Raw genomic sequence first — 13,147 nt, forward strand, 5'->3', positions numbered from 1 at the left:
CATAAAATACTGAAAATCTACAACAATATAGATGAATCTCACAAACAATGTTTTGTGGAAAAAATGTATATATGAAAGAATATGTACTATACGGTTCCATTTATATAAAGTTAAAAAATAGCTGAAATTAATCTGTGGTGTTAGAAGTAAGGATAGAGTTACTTCTCAGAAGAAAGAAGAGAGCCATGACTGGGAGAGAATATAATCAGGGCTTCTAGGATGCTTGTATTTCTATTACTATTTCTTGATCTGGGTGGTGGTTACAGAAATGTAATTACTTTGTGGTAATTCCTCAAGCTGAACACTTATGAGTTTTGAATGTCTTTATATGTATGCAAAAAGCCATAATATAATAAAATGAATAGCAATAAAATATTTATTGAAGTAAAGCAGGAACAAATTATTTTATAGATGTAGTAACTTTTCTTAACTCCAAGAAAAACATATATCTATTCCCTATCTTATCTATTTCGTTCTTCCCACTAGTTTTGGTGTCTATCTACCATGCACCTGATGTATCTGAGTTCAGAAGCTCACTGGCTCAGTTTCTCCAGAGAATATATCTCCTGTTGTTTAGTTATATGGAGTTGGAGGATGGCCCTGGGGTCCTATAGTAACCTATGCAGAATTTTAACCAATATCCCTGTTTTTAGCCACACCTTTTTACCTTGTCTTTGGCACAACCCATGACTGCCAATTGTTGAGCCCCTCTAAGGTTCTACATTATGAATCTCATTGGTAAACCTCTCTGTAAACCCGGAAGTTTCAGCTTCCTTTGCTCTTCTAAGTCAATTGTCACTCCTCACGCTTACGAGATTTACAACATCTTTTGTCTATTGTTGTCTCCTCTTCATCCTGGTAGGTTTATACCTTTTTTTATTCCTATATTATAATTTTAGTGGGGCTTGAGGAAGGACCAGAGATAAAACCATGTATTTAATCTGCCCATTTTTTATTCACTTTTTTCCTGACATTTATTTAAAATTAATCACGTCCTATGATCTGATGTAGAATGCACATGTGTTTTTCTATATATTGAGGCTTCTTATTAGCTGGGTGCAATTTTTTGTTTTAAATGAAATCTTTCACTTTCTTGTATAGCCTTTAAATCAGGGGTGTCCAAACTTTTTTCAACGTTTTTCACCAAGGGCCATATGTGGTAAAATACACAAACAGCCGGGCCACTCACTCGAGGTGAAGTACATATTGACTCACCTGGTTTATTTAAGTAAACTAAATATATTTTTGGAATTTGCTGCGGGCCAATTAAAAATGGATTGCTGGCCGCAGTTGGCCTTGGGGCCGCAGTTTGGACACCCCTGCTTTAAATGGTACATAGATATGAGTGGCTGTACTTCCTGGATGATCACTGGGGAGCTGTTAATATGCTGTGTTTTATTATCAAATAAAATTCATAGGCACAGGTCCTGTTCCACAGAGTGAACCACCAAGGATTTCTCAGACACTCACCGAGATGAAGCACAAGTCTAAAGTTTACATACAAACTTCTAAGAAATCACCTCTGCCATCTTACGTGCAGCCCTTTTTCCTGGGCTTCTAGAAGAATTGATTTTGTTAAAAGTAATCCCAGATGAAAATCAAAAGAAAGCATCAGTATTCTCCCAATACTTTCAGTTGTGTAAGACTATCTTAGCAGGAGAATTTGTGTTGCTTTATGAATTCTATATGGCTCAGTTATCTGTAGAGCATATTTATTAATCATCTAAAGAATAATTAACGTATGTGTTTCCAGTCTCCCTAGAAATAATAGGAATAACTCAACACTCTATTTGAAAATGACCATTATAAAATTAACATATTAACATAATTTCTCCCAAATGACTTCATGAAATGTACACAGAGTATTAAGACAGCATAGTGGACAACTATAGTGCATTTTGGAGTCTGACACCTTTTGAAAACCCTTCCTAACGTAGTGACTTGGCTACACAATGAGTCCTCTCTCTCAAGTCAGGAACTAGACCTTTGCTTTGCCAGCCTTCTTTCCAGCATGTGACCTAGGCTCTACAAATCAGCCATGTCAGTCTTTGTTCAGTAGGGAGAAACATGAAGAAGGAGAAATCCACTTCTGGCAAGGGCGGCAGGGAAGAATATATCCGAATTTCAGGAGCATTAGTAATGGAACTTCTGGAAGCTAGAGCCCAGCATTATGGCGTGACTTATGAAATCTTTGCCCAGCGGCAATAGCTACCGGCGTATTACTTGGAGCAGTTTTGTGGCAGGGTCTGGGTTTGGCTTGGCTGTAACTTCCAAGCCTGACTTTTTGGATCTCCTTGAGATTCTATGAACTGGCTAATTTCCTTAAATAAATTTTTTTTTTTTTAATTACCTAGAGAGGATTCTGTTGCTTATAACAAAAACACCTAATTCAGATGGTAAGTGCTGCCATAAACAAAAAAGAAATGTAACCGCAAAACTAATATATATATATATATATGTCTCCTTGTGACATTCAGCTACAGTGAAAATAAACATGGGAACCAGAGTAAAGAATGACATATGCTACAACATGGATGAACCATGAGGACTTATGCTAAATGAAGTAAGCCAATTATACAGAAAAATACTGTATGATTCTACTTATATGAGGAATCTAAAACAGTCAAATTCATGGAATCAAAGAGTTACCAAGGGTTGGGGGGAGGGGGCAATAAAGAGTTACTCATCAATGGGCACAAAGTTTCAGTAAAGATGAATAAGCTCTAGAGGTCATTGTATGTATAGTCAACAATTATATATTGTATATTTAAAATTTTATTAAGAGGATAGATCTCATGTTAAGTATCCTTTCCACAATAAAATAAAATAAAACAAAATGAATTAAAAAAATCACTACCATGTACTCATACTCTCCAAAGGCATGTCTAATTTTCAAAACATATTGGAGAATTTAAAACTCTTGGTAGCAATGTGAACATACCATCTTTATCAGCGGTGTCTTGAGGCTTCGATTTTAAAGTGAAGATCTTCCTTAGCTTACAGTTAGCTGAGACAATAATTCCATCCAATGACTGGAAAACTGCTCCCTTGAATATTTCACTGGTAAATGCCACCAAGTCAATGCACAGATTGCACCACTAAAATAAAGAAAAGGAAAGAAGAAGTACTTTCTATAATCACACAAATGAGCAAGTCATCTGTATGTGGAAAGTCCAGATTTGAGGCAATTATCTGGATCAATTTTCCCCATACCAATTTCCCCCTTTAGGCAAATCTGTCTCTGTTTTGGCTTCAATTTTCTTAAGAATTGCCTTGATTCTTCCAAAGGAATCATCGTAATCTAAACTATACATTAGTCATCTGACTACAGAGTTTCTATCATGAGTCAAGGCTTTGACAACTTTGGGGAAGAACTCTAGATCTGTATGCTAGTGGGAAGCTAATTGCAGGTGCATTAGACCACTTAAATCTTGACAATCAGGGATAAGTAGCCAATTGTTCCTTCAAGGGGACTAATTTGATCATAATTAGCCACTCACATTTGTTAAAAAAAAAAAAAAAAGCATGGATGAAATTAGAAGCTGGGTTTAAATTGTGGCCAGTGCTGTCTAGTTATAACCAATTAACCTATTTTACAGAAATAGATTCTGCTAAAGAATTTGTAATTATGCCTGGTATTTGCCAGTTGTTAAAGTACTCTTGCAGGGACTAATTTCTGCCCATTAAACAATTAGACCCCTCAATCCTTCATCAAATGAATTCTCCAAATGGTCTGAATTAAAGAAAAGGAGAAAATAATCATTTAGTAAGAAATTAAGACATATTAAAGACTGGGAAAAAAAGTAGAAAAAATAAATTTTGAAATTAAAATTAGTACTTAAAATTATTTGTGCTTCTTTTAAAATATCAGGCTCTTCCATTATTTGTTTAGAAGCATGGTTTATATAAGGTCCATTTTATTAATCTATCAAAATTGAAAGCTATATTTATCGATAAATAAAATGTTATTTTTAAGGCAAGTTCTATTTAGGAATGATAATTTGAACATGGAGGAAAAGCTGAGGTTGTTTCTATAGTAGAAAAGTAAAAGATATTGCAGTAACTTATTGATTAAATATGTGAAGACTATTTTCTCTGTAGATATCTCAACAGTAAAATTGTATTCCCAGGCCACAGAGATGCTCTGGTCTTTTCAGGGAAAAGGAGTCTGGAGTAATAACAGGTAGGAAGTAGGACCGAGTGTGATATAATATTGAAACTGGCTTGACTACCGTGTTTTCCCGAAAATAAGACCTAGCCAGACCATCGGCTCTAATGTATCTTTTGGAGCAAAAATTAATGTAAGACCCAGTATTATATTATATTATATATTATATTATATTATACCTGGTATTATATTATATTATATATTATATTATACCTGGTATTATATTATACTATACTATACTATATTAAAATAAGACCAGGTCTTAATTTTTGCCCCAAAAGACTCATCAGAACTGATGGTATGGCTAGGTCTTATTTTCGGGGAAACACAGTAGTGGGATGGTGAGCGCTGGGACGTGTGGGAAGTAATGTGGGGTTGGCCAGTGAGGCCAGGTTCTGGAGGAGAGGGAAGACCAGGAAGAGAACCTTGAACCCAAGGGTAAAGTGTCACTGTGGTTCCTGAAGGAGAATGTGACAGAAGTAGAGTATTGGGAAGTCTGGACTAACCCTGATGCAGGAATGTTTTAGGGTGGTGGAGAGGGTCTGTGGGGGAAGGCTGAAGTAGAGGGAGACAGACTGAGGCACAGACAGACTAGTTAGTCTCTGTCAATCATTTAAGCATAAAGGGAGAAGGGTCTGATTAGAAGACTATCACAGGAAGTGGAATGTGTGGGACAAATCCAGTAAGCATGCAGTAAGTTGAAACTTCATGGCGTGGTACAATCCAGGTTATAGGGATGGAGGTGTTGGGGTTTCCAGCTATTCAATAATAACTATTAACATTATTATCATGTTAGCAATATTTTTATTATTATCAATGTGGTTGCTATTCCTAAAAGACTTAATTAACATTATGCCCCAATTCTAATCATTCAGCTAGTCTGTCCCAGTAATTGCATTCATCCATTCTTTCACACAGATGCTAAGCACTTATCAAGTGTTAGACATTGGGCTTGACTCCAGGAATACAGCAATGAATATGAGTCCTTCCAGTCTGGGAGGCAGAAATTTGGCATTTATTACATACAGTTAGTACAGAGAGGGCTGAAGGTAGGAGGTTGGGGAGGTTTGGGAAAGCCTTCTTTGAAAACACATTTTAAAAATTATATCATGGCTATCATTAACAAAACAAATAATAAGTCTTGGAGAGGTTGTGGAGAAAAAGGAACCCAGATACACTGTTGGTGGGAATGTAAATTGGTACAGCCACTATGGAAAACAGTATGGAGATTCCTCAAAAATTAAGAATAGAATTACTATATGACCCAGCAATCCCTCTCCTGGGTGTCTACCCAAAAAATCTGAAAACATTTATCCATAAAGATATATGTACACCGATGTTCACTGCAGCATTATTTATGGTGGTCAAGATATGGAAACAACCAAAATGTCCTTCGATAGATGATTGGATAAGGAAGATGTGTTATATATACATAATGGAATACTACTCGAGCATATGAAAGATGAAATACTGCCATTTGCGACAACATGGATGGATCTTGAGATTATTATGCTAAGTGAAGTAAGTCAGACAGAAAATGTCGAGAACCATATGACTTTATTCATGTGGGATACAAAACTGAAAGCAACAAAGGAACAAGACAAACAAAGAAATAAAAACTCGTAGACACAGACAACAGTTTAGTGGTTACCAGAGGGTAAGGAGGGAGGGGTATGGTAGAAGAGAGCAAAGGGGGTCAAATATATGATGATGGAAGAAGAACTGACTCTGGGTGGTGAACACACATATGTGATTTATAGATGATGTATTACAGAATTGTACACTTGAAACCTATGTAATTTTACTAACCATTGTCATCCCAATAAAAGAAATTAAAAAATTATATCATGATATTATATGCATATAAAGCTAAATAATGCCAAAAATTTAATATGAAATGAAGTCCTTGTCGTCTCTCCATTCCTGTAATCATACTGTCATCTCTTAACTGTTTCTTCTCTCTGTATTTGTAAACAATACCTCTGGATTCATCAATTCTAGATAGTACCTACTGACTTCCTGTTATGGTCGATAAGACTTAGCTCACTTATGCATACTACTTCGCCCCCTTCATCCTCCCGAGCTAATTACACCTCATTCTTTCTTTTTTCCTCAAAATTCGTATTCTGTGTTTTCCTTATTGTGATTATGTAAATATTATACACAATTGAGCCAACCGATTGATGCTCTATGATTACGTTTCCGTCCTTATGCAACTTCTTTATATTTCTAGAGTTAATTGCTGTTTTAATTGTCTACTTTATTTCCTTTGAATCTAAGTTTTCCACCATCCAGGAAAGGCTTGTAGGTGACATTTGAGTTTGGTTCTGAACAGTGAATGCGTTTTCAGGCCCAGGGAGGTATGTGAACATGCTGTGCATTTCTTCTCAGGGCCCTGCCCGTTTATTCCTTGCTGAGATGAACTCTCTAGCTGGCTGCACCTGACCACCCCATCAGACCCGATCAGCTTTGCTTGGAAATTGGTGTCCACCTCCTTCAAAACCTCTGAGTCCCAGGAAACCAGGCTCTTACCTACTACACACCTTTCTTATCCATCACAGTGTGCTTTTTTTCCCCTCTGCCTGGACTCATGCTTCATGGCAAATACTCATCACATAATAGTATGTGCGCGTGTGTGTTAATATATGAAGACATGCATGTACATACATGCCTACAGACACACTTTCAATCTTTCATTTTATAATCACTCAACAAACCCTATACATGTATGGGAACTGATAACATTTAGTGAATCCATTTCTTAGAAGTACACATCGGAGTAGTTCCTGAAAAAGATGGAAAAAACTTTTACAAATCTCCCTTGGCTAGAGGAAATAGAAATTATTTTTTGTTTTAGCTCTGATATTCATAAAGGTTCTAATTTTCATAAGCTTCAACAAATAACTCATTATTCATATGAATATAAATGCTGGGATATATTTTCTGAAGTTTTGGAAAGAGTATAAACTTTCTACTATCAACAGGTGGATTATATGAATTACAGTTGATCTTTGTATTATTTTCACTATTCTTGGTGATATCATCCACTCTTAAGATCCCCTCTTTTTTTTTTTACACTTTTCTTGATCTCTAATAATTTTATTCCTAAGTTCCTATGTGTAACTGTAGTCCTGCAGGAAAGAGGTCTTGGTCTAAAATATAGTCATGGGTCCTTAAGAAGTTTGCACCAGAAAGACTGCAATCTAAGAGAGAGAAAAGGCAGTTCTGTTTTGTTTGTGCTTGGATTAGTAAGAGAGGTTATGTTACTTAGTTCCAGCATGGAATTTTGCAAGATAAAAATTGACTGGCGAAGGGTAAAAGAATGATTCAAAGCATGAATTTCTAGTTTTCACTGACTCATGTTTTGGCAATGTGGCTTTATTATACCGATGACAGGATGGTATATTCTGTGAACACACACACACACACACACACACACACACACACACACACACACACTCAAATGCATGCAATAAGAAGTTTTTGGTTGTCCTAGCACTGTTTTGATCTCCCATGCCATTACTATACGAAAGCTCTGAAGATAACTGGATTCCTTTTGCCAGAGTGGAAAGGGCCCGAGTCATAACAGTGCACAAATCCAGCCATCATTGCCTTTCTAAAAGGAAACAACAAACAAGAAACCACGATTTCATAACTTACAGTGTTTCCCCGAAAATAAGACCTAGCCGGACAATCAGCTCTAATGCGTCTGTTGGAGCAAAAATTAATATAAGACCCAGTCTTATTTTACTATAAGACTGGGTCTTATATAACATAATATAAGACCCGATCTTAACTTTTTTTGCTCCAACAGACGCATTAGAGCTGATTGTCTGGTTAGGTCTTATTTTCGGGGAAACATGGTAGCAATCCTAAACTACATCTCTTCCTAGAATTTTAGGACCTCATCCTGTTTTCGTGCTCCTAAAATGACAAAAAGAACGAAGTTTTAAGACATTTATTGTGCCTTTTAAAATAATTTTTCATGTTAGTTTTAATTTCTCAAAAGACATTAAAATTACATCTCTATTATATCATATTGTATTTATTTATTAAATGGTGTAAACAGAGATTGAAATAGTAATTTTATATCCACATGGTTAGGAGAAGCAATTACTAATTTCTACTGTATAAAACACAATTTCCCCAGGAAAAGCAAATCACGACAAGTCCTTATATGGAGAGAGGGGAGTTAAGGAGGGTAGTTTGGGGCTTCCAGAGCTGCAGCTCTTTGCTGAACCAAGGAATGGCACATTCCTTGTAGAAGTATGCTCATTATACCTGTTCAGCCATCGATCCCTACCTCCCAGTTCCCACCTGCTTTGAGAAAGCTATCTCTTCCTGACACAGCAGCTTCATCTTTCTCTTGCTAATCCTCAACTCACCCTTTTGCTGTGTCCTAGGAAATCCTTACTACTAACAAGTACGTATAACCTTTATATTTTTCTAAGGGTCCTACACACCTTACCTTAACTGAAACCTGAATTTTCTCTGAAATAGTATTTCCTCTGGAGTTGAAGTTCACTTATAGCATTCACATGTGCTTCTACAGCCCCCTGTTTTGAGGCCCTGAGGCCGAGTGGCATTGGGAGAAGGCATGCCCCTCTTTGAAGGCATTGCACTGGCAGGCTCTTCTTCCCTTTTAGCTTCATCAGTCTTCCAATAACTACCTGTCAGTCCTTCTACCCCTTCAGACACACCCTCAGCAGCCTACGTATGCATTGCTGAAAAATGCTGGGACCAGGTTCATCTTCCCTGCTAACATACTGTTCAACACTCTTATTTTATTTTATTTTTTTATTAAATTTATTGAGGTGACAATTGTTAGTAAAATTACATAGATTTCAGGTGTACAATTCTGTATTACATCATCTATAAATCCCATTGTGTGTTCATCACCCAGAGTCAGTTCTCCTTCCATCACCATATATTCGATCCCCCTTACCCTCATCTCCCACCCCCCACCCCCCACCTCTTAACAGCCCCTTAACCTCCTTCCTTCAAAAGCCTTCCTCTCTTCTTCACTCTAATCCACTCACATGGCCACATCCTGAGATTTAACTTCATTACCCTGAAACACTTATCTTTTAAAATTTCGAATTAAAAATACTTTATTTAATCAAAATATTCTATTCTTTAACCTGTCTGGCAATTCCCTCCACTTAAACCCTAACGGGCAACTCTTTGCAAATATTTTCCTCCTAGGGATGCAAGAGTTTGGGCTCGGAGCCCAACTGTCTGGGTTTGGATTCCAGATCCACCACTGATTAGTTACGTAATCTTCACAGTTACTTCACTTCTCTGTGCCTTTCTTTCCTCATTTGTAAAATGGTGATAACACTACATCTCTAATACAATTGTTAGGATTAATGTTTAAATATACGTAAGCACTAATAATAGTGCCTAGCATATGATAAGTGCTCAATTTAAGTTAATTATATAATCATTTTGACTTCCATACCATGAAAGGCACAGACTTTAAGGGGACAACTTGATGAGTTTTGACCATTTCTGACAACAGCACACCACACTCCAGTAAGACACAGGACATATCAATCATCCCAGAGAGATCTTTTGTGCAGCTTCCCAATCAATCTCAGTACTCACCCCTGTCAAGGGTAACCACTAATTTCTTTCACCATAATTAGTTTTGTCTGTTCTATTACTTTATATTAATGGAATCACAGTAAATAGTTTCTTTCATTCAACATGCGATTTGAGGTTCATCACTGTTGTTGCACGTATTGGTAGTTCATTCTTGTTTTGCTGAGCAGTATTCACTCTGTGAATACATCACAGTTTGACTGTTCATTCTTTTGTTCTTGGACATTTGGGTTATTTCAAGATTTTGGCTTTTATGAATAAACTGTTGTGAAATTCCCAAACAAGTCTTCTTGTGTCCATGTACTTTCATTTCCTTGGATATATACCAACAAGTGGAACTGCCGAATCAATGGGTAAATATTTATCAGAAACGTCCAAAGGTATTTCCAAAGTGGTTATACGATTTTTCCATTTCCATAGAAAATATATGATAATTGCTTTATATCAGGCCAACATGCAGTATTTCTTGTCTCTTTTATTTCAGCCAATCCAGTGGGCAAATAGTGGTAATTGTTTTTCATATGAATTTCCCTGACTTATGGTATAGAGCTCTTTTTCACAGGCTTATTTGAGCAATTGTATAATCTTTGTGAAGTGCTTATTCAATTGTTTTTGCCTTTTTTTAAAAAAAATATCTCTCTTTTTATTATATAGTCATAGGATATATTCTGGACAAAAGACCTTTGTCAGATATATATATTAAAATATTTTCTCTCAGTCTGTGGCTTGCTTATTCACTTTCTTAAAAATTCTTTTTGATGGGCAGTTTTAAATTTTGGTGAAGCCCACTCTGTCAGTTTTTTTTATTAAGGTTAATGCTTTTTGGGGATGTAAAGTAAAGCATAGAGAATACAGTCAATAACATGGTAATAACTATGTAGAATGCTACCTGGGTACTAGACTAGTCAGGGGAATCACTTCTTAAATTATATAAATGTCTAACCACTATGCTGTACACATGAAATTAATACAATATTGAATGTCAAAATAAATAAAGTGTAAAAAAATAAAAAAATATTTAAAAAATGCTGCTGGAATCTCATTAGAGTTTGCATCAGATCTACAGATGGCTTTTGGTAGAATGGACATTTTAAGAATATTAATTCTTCCAGTCCATGAACACAAGATACCTTTTTATTTATTTGTGTCTTGTTGGATTTCTTTCATCATTGTCTTGTTGTTTTTAGAGTAGAGCTCTTTCACTTTCTTGGTTTAGTTTATTCCTAAGTATTTTTATACTTTGATGCCATTGTAAATGGAGCTGATTTCTTTTTTTTTTTTCAGATAATTCTCGTTACAGTATAGAAATGCTATTAATTTTTCCATATGAATTTCGTATCCTGCAACTTCACTGCATTTGTGATTAGATCTAACAGTTTTTTTTTTTTTTGTGTGTGTGTGTGTGTGTGGAGTTTTTAGGATTTTCTACATTTAAAATCATGTCATCTGCGAATAGAGACAATTTTTCTTCTTCCCTTTTCTTGCCGGATTAGTCTGATAAAGACTTCCAGTACTACGTTGAATATGAATGGTGATAGTGGGTACCCTTGTTTTGTTCATGTTCTTAGAGGAAAATCTTTCAACCTCTTTCTACTGAGTACATTAGCTGTGGGCTTTAGGATAAGTTACTAGAACTGTATTAGTTTCCTTTGCTGGTGTTATACTTACCTGATTTTTCATAAGCCTTGAGTCTTTACATTGGTATTCATGCATTTGGGTAAGTGGTTACAGTTTTCTTTTAAAATAACGTAAGCCTCCTCAAAGTGAATCAATTTAAAGGAAAATATTAAGTATATATTAGAACAGGTAGTACACAAACATGGTAGTCAGGACAGATGTGTTGAAATGACTGAAATCTGAGAAAGACTCAGTTACATCAGGCCCAAGTTTCTTGGCCTGTAATCTGTTGCTTTAGGTTTCAGAGGTTATACAAAGGCATAAAATCTCCCAATTTATACCAGGCTGTTATATTGCAGGAGTGATTTTGCTTAAGGCTATTTTTTAAAAATCTGGCAACAATAATCAGTCATTCCTTGTTCTCCAAATATGTACCCATTTTCCAGGCTCCAGGCTGTTCCTTCTGCTTGGAATGCTTGGCTTCTCATTTCTACCTGGTGAAACCTGACAGTCTTTCAACGTCCATGCTAAGTGCAATCTCTTTCATGAAGCCTCTTCTTATCCTGAAGTCAGATGGACTTCTTTCCCTTTCACAGCACCAATAGCACCTTCCCTCTCCACTGTACTTTTCATTGTAATTTTGGTGGCATTCTTAATATTCAAATAATTATATTCTCCTACTTAGTAAGATTTTAAGCATTTTCATGGGCAGGAAAGGAAGAGCATGAATTTTATACATTTTTTTATACCAGCATAGTTAACAAAGTGCCTTATGCTCAGAATAGGCCCATAATTAATATTTGTTAAAGTGAACTTAATATTTTAAGCAGCATTCATGTGACACTTACAATTTTGCGCTTGATCATGAAGAGTGGGATTTTTGCATGAAGAGGGGTTGAGGACAGTTCTTTATGGACCGTTGATAAGTACAATCTTCTTTTGATATTCCCTAAATCAGTTATTCTGAAAAAAGAAAAAGGAAAGAAGAGAGAAAGATTTCCATCAATATAATAACCACATCTTTGGATAATCATCAAAAAAATATAATTTATCATATGGGCCTTTTCCAACAGGGAGATCAAACACAGAATTTAAGAACTGACTGTTTTCTTTGAAGAAATAATCAAACTTCTTCCTTAAATTCAAAGTGTTCACAAGTTTGAATGCATAAATTCACTTAATATGCTAATTTATTTCAGTACTTTATATTAGATTTCCACAATCTTCCAGCCTATGAAAAAAATTCAATTTGTATGAACTGAGAAACTGCTAGTCCTTAATAACCATGCTTGTTCCAGCCCTTTAAGCTTGTGTTATCTTGGAGCATACTGTCACCTACTAAATAGGAAAACATTATGGGTTTCTTTCCCTAAAAATGCACCTGTCATTTTCTATAGGATCTTAGTCTGCTTAGAGACAGACACAAAATACTGACTATCGGTTTCACTTCGTAAGCACATGTCTTCGAACCAGAATTATAATACACAAGTTTATTGCTCACTATTCAGGTCAATCCGCTGTGATACCAAGGATACTGAAGTTGAACATCTTTAATAGATTTAGACCACAGCCATGATCACAAAGCTTAGGTTTACTTCAAATTGATAGAGGCTCATTTTTATGTTCTGCTTCCGTTAGGTCTCAGAGGTAACACAGCAGGCTTAAACTCTCCAAACCTGTCTTAGGCTGCTGTATTGCAGAATTGATGTTTCCTGAAAGACTATCTTTTTACTGGAGAAAGCGATTTTCCCCCTATTT

General features: G+C 35.9%; 1 protein-coding gene across 3 annotated transcripts in view; it reads right to left on the reverse strand.

Moving 5' to 3' along the window:
- CFAP20DC (CFAP20 domain containing) overlaps window positions 1-13,147 on the reverse strand; it is a 259,596-nt gene that overhangs the window by 128,633 nt on the left and 117,816 nt on the right. For all 3 annotated transcript variants that reach the window (XM_019724118.3, XM_074313195.2, XM_019724119.3), the window contains exons 5-6: window positions 12,238-12,352; window positions 2,942-3,098 (exon numbers count right to left, since the gene is read on the reverse strand). In XM_019724118.3, coding sequence (XP_019579677.3) covers window positions 2,942-3,098; window positions 12,238-12,352 — 272 coding nt within the window. The remainder of the gene's footprint in view (window positions 1-2,941; window positions 3,099-12,237; window positions 12,353-13,147) is intronic.

Source organism: Rhinolophus sinicus, chromosome 5, assembly GCF_057876585.1.
Source record: "Rhinolophus sinicus isolate RSI-liver-muscle chromosome 5, RSI-T2T, whole genome shotgun sequence".
NCBI classification, from domain to species: Eukaryota; Metazoa; Chordata; class Mammalia; order Chiroptera; family Rhinolophidae; genus Rhinolophus; species Rhinolophus sinicus.